The sequence below is a fragment of the Patella vulgata genome, chromosome 1, assembly GCF_932274485.2.
Source record: "Patella vulgata chromosome 1, xgPatVulg1.2, whole genome shotgun sequence".
NCBI classification, from domain to species: domain Eukaryota; kingdom Metazoa; phylum Mollusca; class Gastropoda; family Patellidae; genus Patella; species Patella vulgata.
Window position 1 is genome coordinate 65,767,983 of NC_065879.2, and position 15,459 is coordinate 65,783,441.

The following is a 15,459-nucleotide window of genomic DNA, read 5'->3' on the forward strand; positions in this document are numbered from 1 at the left end:
AAATGTATGGTACATATATTATGCATATATGTAAACTTTAAAAAATTAGAACAATAACAATGAATATAAAAATTTCAAGTAAACATTAATTTAAAAACTAAAATTCAGATGCATAAGACATTAATTTTAAAAGAAAATAAGGGCAGTAAATTGCTTTTAGAACAATATTGTACAACTAGCAATAAGCTTTTCGAAGATAAGTTTTAATAGCCTAAGATTTCTGGTTAGGACATAAACTTCAAAAAGGTTTTGAAGATACGGCGGAGCAATACTAATATAGGGGCGATCTCTGTCTAATAATCAGTCTCTATACTATACGGGGCTGGAACTAAATACGCGAACAACTGGTCAGGTTTTTAATAAATTTATAGTTAGTAAACGTAACTAAAAACTGGCTGTTTCTTGGGTTTATATATCTTTGAGATGTTAAGTTCCCAAATCTATAGAAACCGTTACTAACTTGTAAACAAACTTACCAGTTGCTTCACTACGATTACGTAAATTGGTTAATCCCAACCAATTTAAACAATTCTAATTACTATATTGTTTAGTTGATTATCACGAGAACAGTAGATATAATACTTAAATATGCAAATTTCAATAACGCCTTTTTCGGGTGAAAATGTACAATATAATAAATGTACAATGAGACATTTATAAAGTAGTAACAATATTTTAAAGTTAATGCGGCGCAAGAGTTATGTGGCCATATAATTTCTTGGTTCTGTTTATTAGCCTGGCCGCAGAGTTTTGAACTTTTTGTAATTTATCTAAGAGCTTATTAGAAGACCAACAAGGAGTGAGTTGAAATTAGCATGTATGGAAGACATAAAAGTATGGACCAGATTTTTTATCAATGAAGTTTAACGTCACTAGACCCAAGCTGTCACTCATCCAGGTCGCGTTTTAATAGAATGGGGCTTGTTATCAAAAATATAATACTTACTCCATTTTAAGATAAACGTATAGAAATATTTATTTCTATGGTTACGCGAATAATAGAACTTAAGATAACATAGCCCATATTTCTATTTCTTCGATTTTCAACAGTCTATGGTTCTTTTATGTGTAGTTTTTCGTGCCACCAGAACGAGTAGACACTTCTCCTGCCAACGGCACCGACGTGACTCTAGCAAGTTGCTACCAGGCTTGAAAATCCCGAAGGCTCTTCTCGGCCGCTACCCGGATTCGAGTCTGGAAGATCATGATCTTTTAGAGGCATTTAGTAACTGGATAGAGCAATAAACTATAACACATACTTATGGAAGAACAATTACTGATTTATTTGGGCGACGTTTCGAAGAGTATTCTCTCAACGTTTTCAAGCAAGTACAGTAACAAGTGTGTAGAGCAATTATATATAGACAAGCAATAACAACCATTCAGAAACCATGCATGACAACAACAAGATCAAAGGATGTTGGGCGTGGTCTTAGGGTGACAATATTCAGTAGTCATTTGACTCAAGTTCGTTACAACAACACATAGTTCCATTCTCGTTAATTTGTAAACTTCTTGAAACGTCACATCCGGGTTACCAGTCTTCAGTCGCATTTTATCACCAAGCCACTCATATATCTTTTCGCAAGGATTCCACCCATATCCATACAATAGATTTGGTAAAAGACTGCAGTAGCCACAACTGTGATCAATAAGTACTTCAGAAACATTTGTTCCAACAAATTCCTCGATCTCGCCTGGTGTGTATCCTACAATTATCAACGCGGCTGTCATGGAGCCCACACTAGCTCCTGCAATTCGTTTGATGTTTTTCATCACCCCAATCTCCTCTAAGTATCGCATAGCTCCACAGTAAGCCAGGCCTTTACTCCCTCCTCCTTCGAGTACAAGATTCTCAAAATCAAACACAAAATCCTTTGGGTCTGTGGTCATTGCTAGATGGTCGGTTTCGTTAAAGCTCGAGATGTTGTGATCGCTAAAGTCTGCTTGGTGTAACTTTTCGTTTTGCTCTGTGGATATATTAGCGGCCGAAAAGTCGTGCGCGCAAAAGTTGCCTTCGAATTTTACTTCTTTTTCCTTTTCCTTCACTAGCTCTACACGAGCTTCCATGTTGAGTACGCTGGTTGATTTCGGTTCCTTTTTGTTAGAGGTAATGGTGTTACCCATCTTGGTTGTTGACCTGTACAGCGACCAGTGAAACTGATCAAAATTTAAATTAATGAGATTTGTATACGTGGATACGGTTAATTTGTGACGTTTATAAACTCAGGTGCATGATGGAAAGGTTTAACTGCCCACTAATAGATGCCACACCACGTTTAATTTATGAATACATAAATATAGGTTTCCTCGATACACATAAAGTTTAATATGTATGCGAATCACGATAACAGTATTGTGTGCGAGTGATTCAGTGAATAAATGAATCAAATTGAGTTTTACATTATGGCTCAAAAAATTATATTTCATACACACAAAAAAAACGAATGTCAAAAATTAAAAACAATATCACAATTCCTTTATGCATATAACTGTTAAAAAGGTAAAAGAAAAACACTACGGAAGCGTATAGGGGTCATGCAAAATTTTGTAGAAGGTCTCGAGATCCTGCGATCCTGTGATACTTTCTCGAAATCCCGTGATCACCTGGTAATTTTATCGAGATCTCAATTCAATGTTCTCGAAATCTCCTGATAAATTTCCTTTGATATTGACATCCTGTGTAAATGTTCTCGAGAATCCGAGTTAATGTTCTCGAGATATTGACATCCTGTGTAAATTTTCCCGAGATCTCCAGTTAATATGAACCGTTATATAATAGTAATAAAGGATCTCGAGAACATTAAATTGGGATCTCAAGAAAGTATCACAGGTCCACAGGATCTCGAGATCTTCTACAAAATTTTGCATGACCCTTATACGCTTCCGTAAAACATAGGGTCATGCAAAATTTTGTAGAAGACCTGTGATACTTTCTCGAGATCCTAATTTAATGTTCTCGAGATCCCCTAATAATTTTCTCGAGATTCTCCCATCCTGTGTTAACAATCTCGAGAATTCAAGTTAATATTCTGGGGATCATGACATCCTGTGTAAATTTTCCCGAGATCTTGAATATTTTATACTCTCGAATTTCAGCGCCCGCATCGTTCTGGAGTCCCCCCCCCCTTTTCCCTTTTCCGAAAACCCTGTTAACGATATAGAGACTACAATTTTGTTTTAACTCATTTTGTTTTTCAAATGTGTTTTGAAGCACTGGGGTCTTTCGATTTTCAGTACTCCGCACACTTCTGTTCCAGAGTCCGTATTATTTTTTAAATATGGGACAATGAGAGGGCGGACCCTATGAATATTCAGCATTCTGTGACCTTCTGTTCCTTAGTATAACCCACCCTCTCTCAGAAAGCCTTGTTAACGTGTGTGAAGCATTGGGGTCATGAACTCTATTGATATTCAGCGCTTAGCGATCTTCCATCCCAGAGTTACACTCCATTCTTTGAAAACCTTGTTAACGCGTTAACGCGATGACCCCTGTTGAACTTCATAAATATAAGGTTTGCTGTCCCAGAGATATACTTATTTAATTTATTTTCGGTGTTCCGTGGGATTTATCCATGTGAACGGATAGAAGCTAGATTTTCGAAGGGATTGTTGCAACTAATGAACCTTATTGATTTGCAGCGCTCTCCAATTTTTCGTTATGGCGTTATTTATACTTTTCTGTCTGGTGAACGCGAGAGTTTTTCAAGATTTTTGTTTTAAAATCCACCGCGAAGCATTTAAGCCACAAGACAATAAACCATGTGTCTAGCTTTATTCTAAAAGAAATATGGCCTAAAAACCATGCAAATTATGACATTTTTAATAAAACTTCGCCCACACAATAAATTGAAATAATTTAACATATAAAGCTCACATAATGTAAAATGACATATGGTTGTATTTCTACTTTACGTTTGATGTAATCTTACATGTGGCCAAAGAAGGAATAACCGATGTGGTCACTATTTGACAGTTAATTTACAATATGTTGTAAAAATAATAATTCAAATGGTATTTCTGTTAATATACAGTTCACATAATGTAAACTGACATAATATGGTTGTATTTCTACATTACGTTTGATGTAATCTTACATAAGCCTTGTATTCACATGCAACCATTCCAAATCAAATATAGAACACTCGACCTCCGGGCTAGCGAGCCAGCGTCTTACCCACTTAGCCAACGAAAAGTAATGAAGCCTTAAAAGGTCTATCAATGTTAAAGTTCTTAAGAGATGTAGAATAACACGTTTCCTGTAAATTGTACACAAATCCCGTATTTAAACATGTTTGAATAGTAGAATTACCCATAAAAACAGTTAAAATACAACATACATGTACGTTAACAAACATAGTTGTATCAATACAGCTTACATGTAAAAACAGATCTAACTTGTAAAACTACACTTTTATGGTTAATTTACCAATTTTGTTACAGTAATCTCATGTTACCGCACTAATACAGTAAATTTATAGTATAAAAACATGCAGTGGTATTTTTACAGCGTTATGTTAAAGAAATTACATATTTTTCACTGTAATTTTACATTTATTTTTAACAGTGTACATTAGAACTATAGCAAGAGAGCGTGCTTATAGTTATAAACAGTCACTAACTGTTACCTTGATGACATTAAAACCCGACGTCTTAATGTTTATTTAAATGCGAAATTCACGAAGATAAGGGATATGCATATTATGACATATTTTTATCATAGTGCAATATTGAACACATAATAAGCCTGGTCATCACCGTTGTCAGAAAAGCCGCTGATCAGGATGTATACTGCCCACGGACATATCCATCGCCTCGATTATGCTGAGTTAATGAATATCTATAGTACATGTATGTCCTACATAAGAGAGTTGTGGCTAAACTCACAATTAAATAGACGAATCCAGTTTCTGTATGCTGGGTAACTCTACGACGAAATAAAACCTAGAACAACAATTAAAGGATACGTTTCGTTTACCTTGAAAGATCACAGCAAATTGCAGCGATTTCATTGGCTGATAAGTCAGTCAGCAGTTATTTGCCAGTTGTCATCGCTGAGTCCGTGACAAAATAAAATCCGAAATTAAGAAAATAATTTGGATATCTGGTTAGAAAGTTTTTCGCTCGTATGAGCTCGTTTCGGCAACTTGGATACTTTACTGAATTTTTGAAAACATATTTTTAGCCACAACACCGATGGGTAGAAGAAAAAGTCATATAAATCTGGTCCAGCTTCTGGCTATAACTAAGATAACTAGAACAAACTTCGGTGTTCACTTCAACAAATACAATCAAATTTTAATGTATCATGTGTAGGGGTGGTTAGTTCCAGCAATGGGATCGATCGTGTAAAACGCCGAATGACGTCATGAGTGCGCAGCGGAGTAACTCGAATTCTATTACGAAAATCATGGACAGATATTTGCTATTCATACCCGATTGATCCGCGCATAATTATATTTTTCTAGTCAAAGGTTGGACTCTTCTTTCATAATCAGTAACTTACAGTCCTCAATACGCAGCCGTTTTGAAGCACAGGCGCCTGTAACGTGTAAAATATTTTAAAAATAACATCACACTGAAAAGTCGAACGAAACCTCAGATTAAAAATTTATGTCCCGTAAACTTTTGTGGAAAATAATTAGTGATAACTCTGAAACCAACAGCACATTTGATGGAATTATTGTGTTTATGCGCTTCATAAATGTTGATAATAATTTTATTGTGAATAAAAAGTTACATTTTCTTGGATACATGTCAAACTGCCAAATAATTTAAGGATATAACCATGTTTGAATATATGGTGTCATTTAACCTTACTAGTTAAACTTAGCCATAATATATTTAAGACGTCGTTATCCGCTCTACGTTTTCCATTATGCTTAGCAAACCATACATTAAATATTTCGCTTAAAGAGAAAACAGCGCGGTTGAAAATAACTCTGGTGTAAGTGTATCAATAGACAGAAATATTCTTACGTTCGGCCTAATGTCTCGTTTTCTGTGGATTCTAACTTTCGTTGTTAGGATCTTTTACGTACAATATCAATTTGTATACGAGATTCACCCCACAGGCGTCATCCCAGACATATGCTTAGGGCTTCAGAAATATCGATGGTCTTTCTCTCCCCATATTTGAATGCTACTTTACTGTACCAGTCGGGATAATGCCGTGTGCTAAGCGGGACATTTTATCCTGACAAAGGTGTTTCCATCTACTCTTTATGTAATTCTAACTGTCAGGGATTCTTTTACGCGCACGCCAACGACTTGTGATAACGACTGGAAATTTGTGTATTTCCTTAAAAGGTTGTGTCTCTTTAAGACTTTGTGTGTAGAAAGGCTATATACCTCAAAATAGCATACTTATTCAAAATAATTAGAGCTTTCCGGAATTTTTACTATGTCATTGAAATGACGCATCTGTAACTACGTGTAAATTTAACGTTTAACCCGCATGCGAAAGAGTACACGGGATTTTGATTCAATTGGCCAAAACCACACAACCATTGGTGTAGAACAACTTTTTCAAGGACCCCATAAACACATCCTGTGTGCATTTAAATGTCACCTCAATTCCACCCTTGAATCATTGGAAGGAAGGGCGAAATTCAAGATGGCATTTAAGATGGTCATCCTATCCATCAAAACCAGTCGACACAGGGGCGTACATAAAGATTTTGTTTGGGGGGGGGGGGGTGTTTAGCAAAAATGCGACCGACTGATGCACATGTCCCTAATACGAGTGACGCAGTCAGGGGCCGAACAGTAGCTGATCTGGAAGCTGGGAAAATGGGGGTGGGTGGGGCGGTTCCAAATCTAGGACGCCACCCACATTGAATGTCAACAAAATACTGGCTATAACACTGGGCGTCCCGGTAGAACATAGATTGTATTGCCTATAGTTGTTCGCCGATCGATATCTCGTTGGAAAGCAGTTTTATTCAAGTTGACATAAAGTATGTCATATATATGATGATTGTTATTGATTTTGTAATTAAATTTATGTGAACCTTACGGGCAGTGGCTATAACACTGAGCAACCTGAGAAAATTTTGAAAAATTGAACCAAACTCCTGGCCCTTGAGGTCATTGCTGGGAGCAAATTCTTGTGAACAAGAGAACCAGATATAGGAGTCAATAGGACAGAATCTCGAAATCTGCTCCTGTCAATTCCACCTGTTTTGCCAGAGTTGTCAGAATATGACAGTGATGGGGTAGTATAAGACCACAGAGGAGTGGAAGAATGGTCCCATAATGGAATCTAGTGGCACAGGCGCGAAAAAAATTCAGATATGTAACTGACCTTTAAATTTTTGGGAACTGGGCCTGAAAAATTATAGTCAATGTCATGACAAATGGGATCAAATTCTCCTTAACGAGAGGAAAAGAAATGCGACAAAATCTTGAGGCCCGTCCGTCCATTTCGCCTGTTTTGTGAGAGTAGAAAGAACAATTTTACACATTAGAATTGAGATTATGTAACTGAGCTTTTAATTTTTTGGGACTGGGCCTGAGGAGACTTTGTCTCACGAGGGGGGGGGGGGGCTTACTTGGTCTCTGAAATGTCATTTACTGGACTTTGGGATCTGGGGAAAGGTTTTGCAGAATTCTAATGGTCAGAAAATACTTACAACATGAGTAAAATACGTTTTAATTTCTACTGGGATTAAATATGCAATAAGTAAAAAGTAAAAGTTAATTTAAAGAATTTTTTACGTATTTCTGAAACAAAATATGCTTCCGATAACTTCTTACCAACTGTTCGACTAATGTTATTCGTATGACAATCAATAATATAATCTAATTTATCAAAATCTTCGTAACAAGCTCTCAGTTTCTAAGACCAACATACTAATAACAGGGAATTTTTTTATTCAAATATGAAAAGTTGACTCGGTTATTTTATACTAGGTGCACGCATTCACACAAAATTTTTCGATTCTGTTTTGGCATTGTTTTCCTCATTAATTCATTTAGTCTGAGACCGACTGCAGTGAGCACTTATTTTGAGACCGACTGTGTGACGTAAGAAATTTAGGTGCACGTATATTAAGTATTATAGGTTTTTCCCTTCTATTCAGGTTCATATTAATAGGATCGCCATTCTTCTTGCTATTAGTTGCTGTACCACATTTCTGGTCAGAATGGTTATAAATTATTGTTGGTTTTTTTTTAGATGAAGATGCTTTATAAGTAAGAGCAGAAGGACCATACTACACGCAAAACTGGTATCAGATATTTGTTAAAAAGTGTTGGCGCGTATATAATATGGGAAATTTGACTGAAGAGAGTTATTGTAGATGTTATGGTCCTTGTAGATTTGTAAAATGTCCATAGAGGTCCCTCACAGAATTCTAATGTACAAGTTGTGTTGTCTCGTCCATAAAATTATCATCAGCATATTGCAAGTCATTATCTTCTTTGGTAAGTTCTTCAATAGTATTCCCAGACTGTTTTAAGGGAGAAGATTTAGGAAGATCACGTGAGGCAGCGCAATATTGTAAAAAAGACTTAGCCCCATTATACCCACGTGCCACAACGAAATCGCGGTCAGCTTCCTCACAATTAAAATCGGTGGTTCCAATATGACCGGTATTGATCCCTACGGTCCGCTCCATATCCCTCTCGTCTACATAAATTTTCTTAACATTTGTTAATAAAGTTGATTGTAGTGAATCGAGAAATGATATAAAATTTGTAACGTCCATGCGCTGATAACCTAAGAACCTGGTCTGACAACAAATACCAGTTGATTCGATAAAATGAATGAGTTCTCTGTATTTAATCTGACCACTTTGATCGTTATCCAACAATTGAAAAGCTTCATGGACATCAATATCTTTACCAAATAACAGAATCTTCTCTTCTTTTATCAGTTGTTCATCTTTAAAGGCGTTCTCCAATTCTGCCAGTGTTATATCGTCATTGTTATCTATGTTATGACGTTTGAGTACCTGAAAATATATAACCGAAATGAAGATTAACATCAATTCAAGGTCACTAGGTTACTTCGGGACTAATACTGCCTTTGTGTCGTGTTTGACTGGCATGGGGCCTATTGTCCCTTCCACGCAATATTATATTATACTGTCTTTATATGCCCGCATTTCAGTGTAAACGCGATAGAGGCTTTTTCTTGTTACGCTCCGCGACTTTCCGTTCCGGAGTTACCTCCCATTTTTCGAAAACCTTGTTAACGCAATTTTTGTTTTCAAATTTGGTGTGCGGTATGGGGCTGTATGAGGGTGAACGCTACCGACAGTTTCTAACAGATTTTCTTTTTCAAATTTGGTGTAAGCAGTTGGGTCATAGGAGAACGAAGCCTATCGATATTCAGCGCCCCGCAACATTCTTCTCTCGAGGTTAGTTCCCCTTTGTCGAACACCTTCTTAACGCTGTAGATTCTACAGTTTTTTAACACAGTTTTTCTTTTCAAACTTAAGAGGATGAAATTCGTACTCGAGTTTCCTCCCCTTGCTGAAAACTTTGTGAACGCGATTGAGCCTATAATTTTTACTGGCTTTTTTTCCAATTTGGAGAGAGTGAGAAATAGGACGTAACGTCCGCTCGACACAAACTAGGTCATTTCGAGACTAACATATGGGTCAAATATATGTTAATAACTCGTTGCGCGTAGGGGTCTTTGGCAGTCGGAGGAAACCGGAGGACCCGGAGAAAACCCAGGCGGTTGGACAGGCGTCCCTACTCCTTGTCACGTACAACCGGGGAATCTTTCAAATATATATTGATAAATAATCCCCTCTGTAACACAAGCAAAAAAGATTTTGTAAGGATAAATCATTTTTTTTTACAACCGAAAGTGATGTAGTTGGTTCAACACTCTCATTGTCTCTATAGTAAGCATGCAAATTTGTTTGGATGAGAATCCGACCAAAGGGGCTGTTTATTTGGATGTTATAAATATCGAATTATGTTTTTAACGTTTAATACACAAATCCGACGAGTACATTCACTCATATTGAACAGTACATCGTAGACCAATACAGGCCACGCAGCTATTTGTTTACATCAGGTGGTTTGTTTTACATATTCATCTGTTTGAATTGTTTTGCGTGCTGATTCTGCTGACGGTGTTTGTATTTATTTCAATCACTTGTGGCACATATATATTCACATAAATATATAAATTTCCAAAGTATGTCAACGTCAGACACCAACGTATCGGAATATAAGATACCGCTTCTATGGGTCTACAGTAATGCCGTATACAGATTCACGCCCAGACATTCTCAAGAGGAAATGAAAGAAAAAAAGGAAAAGTCGTTCACGTCGACATTATGTGCCAAAATGTACTATATTATATGTCTCAGGTGCCTATAATTTTGGTCTGTTTATATTGAAAAACACTGTCAGCAAACGATATACATGTCACTTATAAGCTGTCAAACAAACCACGTGATGTATACAATTAGCCATGTGGCGTGAATTGGGCCACAGCGTACTGTTCAGTATGCGTGAATTTACGCGACGGTTTTGTGTACTAAACGTTACAAAACCTAATTTCGTGTTCATAATATCCTAATAAAAGTCTATTTGGTCAGATTTTTGGCCAAATGACAACGTGTGAACAAAATACAGCAGTAAACGTATGCCAAATTTGTATGCTTACTATAGAGAGCAGTGAGCGTGTTGAACCAACTACGTCACTTTCGGTTTTAATAAAAAAGTTAATTTCTCACTTATAAAAATATTTTTGCTTGTTTTACAGGTGGTATTATATATGAATATATATGTAAGATTTATGGAAACCTTGTTGAAAATCGCTGGCTTCACAAACACCTCAATAAAACTCTTACCCTGAGAAAATTATCAACAGCTCTGACGACTCGTCCATGTTCAACAATCAACTTAGCTTGTATTTGTTTCCTCTTTGATCTTATCACAAATAGCTTGGTTAACGAAGATGGTTTTAATGGCTGCAAAATTCCAATTCTATTTTCTAAATTATATCTTAATATGTCTCTTTCATTATCGGCAAATAATAACAAACCCAGAGTCTTGGGATTAAAAGTTCCGAATCGCTCTGTTTTATCATAGAGACGGGTCAATGCACTTAATGGTTGTAACTTTTCTATAAAACTGTTACCCGGTTCCATAGATAGATACCAACCATCAAAACAATGAATGGGATAGTTGCAGAGGACGCCACCATCGACATAGACATTCGTTTGGCCGTAAGACGTAAATTTTGGAGCACTAAACATGCCGGGAATGGCCATGGACATCCTAACAGCAAGGCGTACAGCCATATTGGGCGTAGTCTTAGGGTGACAATACTCGGTAGTCATTAGACTTAAGTTTGTTACAACAACACATAGTTCCATTCCCGTTAATTTATAAACTTCTTGAAATGTCACATCGGGGTTGCCCGTCTTAAGTCGCATTTTATCACCAAGCCACTCATAGATCTTATTCCCAGGATTCCACCCATATCCGGAAAGTAGGTTTGGTAGCAGACTACAGTAGCCACAACTGTGATCTATGAATACATCAGAAATATTGTTTCCCAAAAAATCCTCAATTTCATCAGGAGTATATCCTACTATTATCAAAGCAGCTGTCATGGCACCCGCACTAGCTCCCGCAAGTCGTTTGATGTTTTTCATCACCCCAACTTCCTGTAAGTATTTTATAGCTCCACAGTAAGCCAGGCCTTTATTTCCTCCCCCTTCAAGAACAAGATTCTCAAAATCAAACGCAAAATCCTTTGGATCAATGTTCATTGCTAGATGGTCGATTTCTGTAAGACATGAGATGGTTCGGTTGATTAAAACAGCATTGCGTGATATTATGTCTTGTTCAGCGGTTGCTGAAGCATCCGGACAGTCCTGCGCACCAATGCTTACGTCAAATTTCACTTCTTTTTCCTTTTCTTTGACTAGCTTCACGCGAGCTTCCATGTTAAGTTCGCTGGTTGATTTTAGTTTCCTTTTACGACAACTAAATATGTTACCCATCTAATTGTTGATTTGACTAGCGACAGGAGAAACTGTGATCAGAAATGAATGCTATGAGACTTTTATACGACGATATTTTTTCTAAGTTTGCCAAATCAGGGTCCGTGACGATTATGTTTACAGTTGAATAGCCAAGCTTAATACATGTATTATGTAAAGATTACCAATGATAATACATGTACGTTTTAAATGATTTACTTCAGAAGTCCTACTAATGAATATAAATGAAGTTTAATATTTTAAACAAAACATGAAATATTTAGAGGATATACATAACGTTTAATTGCGTTCACAATCACAATAACGCGTGACATTCAATACCTCCGGTAATAGGATTGTAGTGGGAAAAGGGTGAATAGAAACCAGTATACCAGAACACAACAAGCTTTACAATCCTTAAGTATATAAATTCACAATCACGGTCTGTGTTTATATTCAACACACAAAATATATGGAGTGTCTACGTCTAAAATGTTTAAAGATGCAGCTTAAAATCAATTATATAATTCTAATTAACAATCACAGAATTCCGAATGGCGATTAAAGAATACCAAAAGACAATTATACACACATCATCAAAATAGAATTGCTAAATACATCGCCATTTCACCACAATCCAACATTTAATGTAACAGTCGGGTGTATTTAAAATTTCTTTGCGATAGCACACAGAACACGACAAAATTGACCTTCATGTCTTTAAGCTCAGAGTCCATAATCACATTTTAGTGATAAACCCCTCACGAATTGTCCACTGATAGTCTCGAACAGATATACTTTATTACACACCTCTAGGTTATATCTCGCTTATCAACTATTGATGTTTTAAGGTGGTTAATTGACTTTTTCATAAGTAAATGATTTTACTTATATCAGCTAGTGTCCATAATATCATAATCAATGTGTTGGTCGTTAACATTGTAATAAACAACAACATAAACACCAACCTTGTCAAGCTCCAATAGCCACTTGATAATACCTGGCGAGTGTCGATGTGTAAAGTAAGTCACATAGCAACCTATTTCGACGGTTGGTATTTGAAATAATATCTGTGGACTCCGACGAACCTCCCAGCTAAGTCTTTTTGAATGTAGTACAATCCGACTGCTATCAAAGTATGGCACATAAAAATGATGGTTTGGGCCTTGGGGGCATTTGTCGCAGCTAAGTCTGAAAATAACACAATCCGACGAATATCAAAATATGGCTATGATAATGGATTTCAAATTATACCATTCGGACCATATCGGTATGCTCGAATTCCTTTGGCAATGTGCCATTTTACAATGGCTCGGCTGGTTTAAAAAAAATTTAAATTTTTCTCCGAGAAAACTCCGGTCAGAATGAAGTTATTTGACTGAAATTTTCAAAATATTTCCTTTTCATTATCTTTTTTAAAACTATTATAATGAGAGCTGTCACCTCTTTATCTAAATCGTACATAATGCATATTTAAGATTTCGATAAAGAGCGTTCGTTCCTGGAGTTTTACGTCCACTTCCACCAACGGTGATATCGTTTAAAAGTAGATAATGCAAAATGAATATGCTGAAAACGTATGTCAGATGACTTCATTATGAGCGACGTTATCAGTCGGTAAGTTTTCACAAGATAGTCTCGATGGCCAAGTACCACTGTCACCATAATAAACAGATTATCCATTTTTAAATTAAATGATTAAATGGCGATCGTGTTTCAATCCATTGAAAGTTGCCACCATCCGATGAGTTGTTCATGTACATAAATGTCTAGTAATTGTCCCCCGTCTTTCGAAGAAAGCAGGAGACTATAAAAATGGGCCTGTCCGTCTGTATGTTCTCCCGTTCGTTCACCAGCCTTTCTTTCCGTCACACGTTTTGTGACACAATAACTTTCCTTCTAACTGAGCTTGAATGTTCAAGCTTGGTGTAGGTGTTTATTAGGTGAATGCCTTGACAGAGTTCCACCATTAGCATTTTCCACTAAGGCTAGGCAGAGATGCGCAATTTGATTGGTTTAAACTTTGGAACATGGGCATTTTCTGCTTAGAGTGAGCTACGAAAAGCAAATAGATTGGTTGATGCTCTCGGACACGATAACTTTAGTTCTAATTAATTGAGAGTGATGAAACCTGGTGTAGAATTTTATTACATCAATACCTTGAAATGTTCGATAACCAATATGCTTGGTTGAGACTTTGGAACACAATAACTCTTCTTCTAATTGAGGTACAATGTTCAACTTGGTGTAAGCGTTCATCAAGTGGATACCTTGATGGGCTTTTAAGATAAGTATTTTCTGCTTAGGGTAAGCAGAGATAAGCAATTTGATTGGTTGATGCTTTGGGACACGATAACTTTAATTCTAATTAAGTGAGAGTTACGAAACTTAGTGTATAGTTTCACCATATCAATAATATCTAGATTAAGTTCGATAATCAGCATTTTACTAGTCAATTGCCCGAAATTAAAATTCATTTCAACATAGAAAAACCTGAACAGTTTCCATTTTAAACCTGACTTCTGCATGCTTGATAAACAACAGAGTAATAAAACGATGCTCTGCTCACATGTTTCATGCTGTACCATTTATCAGTAATGTGATTCTAACCTGCTTAAAGATAGTTGTGAACCTACGGAAACATGCATTTAATTATTAAAATTGGAGTTTAGCGTCAATGCTCTACTTTTTAAAATCACAATAAATATGTTTGTATGAAAATTCAAAATTTGATACGTTACATAATATATTTGCCTATCCAGAATAAATTTACATAATCAGCCGAACGGATTATTATCTCTCTTCTGATTTAAGAAAATATTTTGTCAAAGGCCTTCAAAGGTTCTTATATTTTAAAGGGTCAATATCACGTAGATTCGAGGAATGGAATGCAACTTCAATTTCTGTAGTTTTTGTTACTAAAATGGTGGACACGTTTGCAACACGCCAAGCATGACACGAAAATTTATGTTAAATTATTCAGATATATATTTAAATGGACGACTGTACAAATGTTGTGGTGTCTAGGTAGGTCAAACCAGATATTAAGTCCTTTGATTATATCCCTGTAGCTGTGTTCATGTAGCTGGCGTCGATGATTATATCGCTTGAATAAACTTTTTATTATTTTTGTTGTGCGTTTTTTTTTCTTAGTGCGTACCCGTTTCGGTTAACTGAATTGCTATGACATAAATATTCGTGCATGCGTGAAACAAATACGACAGTTATAGCATCCTTTGACAATCGGTCATGGGGATGTTATGGCGTGTGCTAGTCAGTGCTACACCAAATTTTCACTGATTTGAAATGAATTGAACTTAACTGTAGAATTTCCTGTTGGCATGTACCAGCCATATAGCTGTTTAAACTTCGTTTCACCAATTTGCCGCCTCAATGTTTCCTCGAGACAGTTCAGGAAGGTGGGATGCCTTCCAGAACGTAAGTTAGGTAATGTATAACGATCAAACATGGCACTATTTTCAAATAGGGTGTGTTGCGA

General features: G+C 36.4%; 1 protein-coding gene across 1 annotated transcript; it reads right to left on the reverse strand.

The window, feature by feature from the left end:
• Nucleotides 1-8,147: 8,147 nt before the first annotated feature.
• Nucleotides 8,148-11,992, reverse strand: LOC126832377 (uncharacterized). The gene is made up of 2 exons (XM_050563132.2): nucleotides 10,821-11,992; nucleotides 8,148-8,957 (listed from the first exon to the last, which is right to left on the reverse strand). The coding sequence occupies exons 1-2, from the start codon at nucleotides 11,979-11,981 to the stop codon at nucleotides 8,358-8,360; spliced, it is 1,761 nt and encodes a 586-aa protein (XP_050419089.2). The 5' UTR covers nucleotides 11,982-11,992; the 3' UTR covers nucleotides 8,148-8,357.
• Nucleotides 11,993-15,459: the final 3,467 nt, after the last annotated feature.

Coding starts and splice junctions, on each gene's coding strand:
- LOC126832377 (XM_050563132.2), bottom strand. CDS start 11,981: ATGGGTAACATATTTAGTTGTCGTAAAAGGAAACTAAAATCAACCAGC. Junction 8,958..10,820: donor CTGTTGATAATTTTCTCAGG/GTAAGAGTTTTA, acceptor ATATATTTTCAG/GTACTCAAACGTCATAACAT.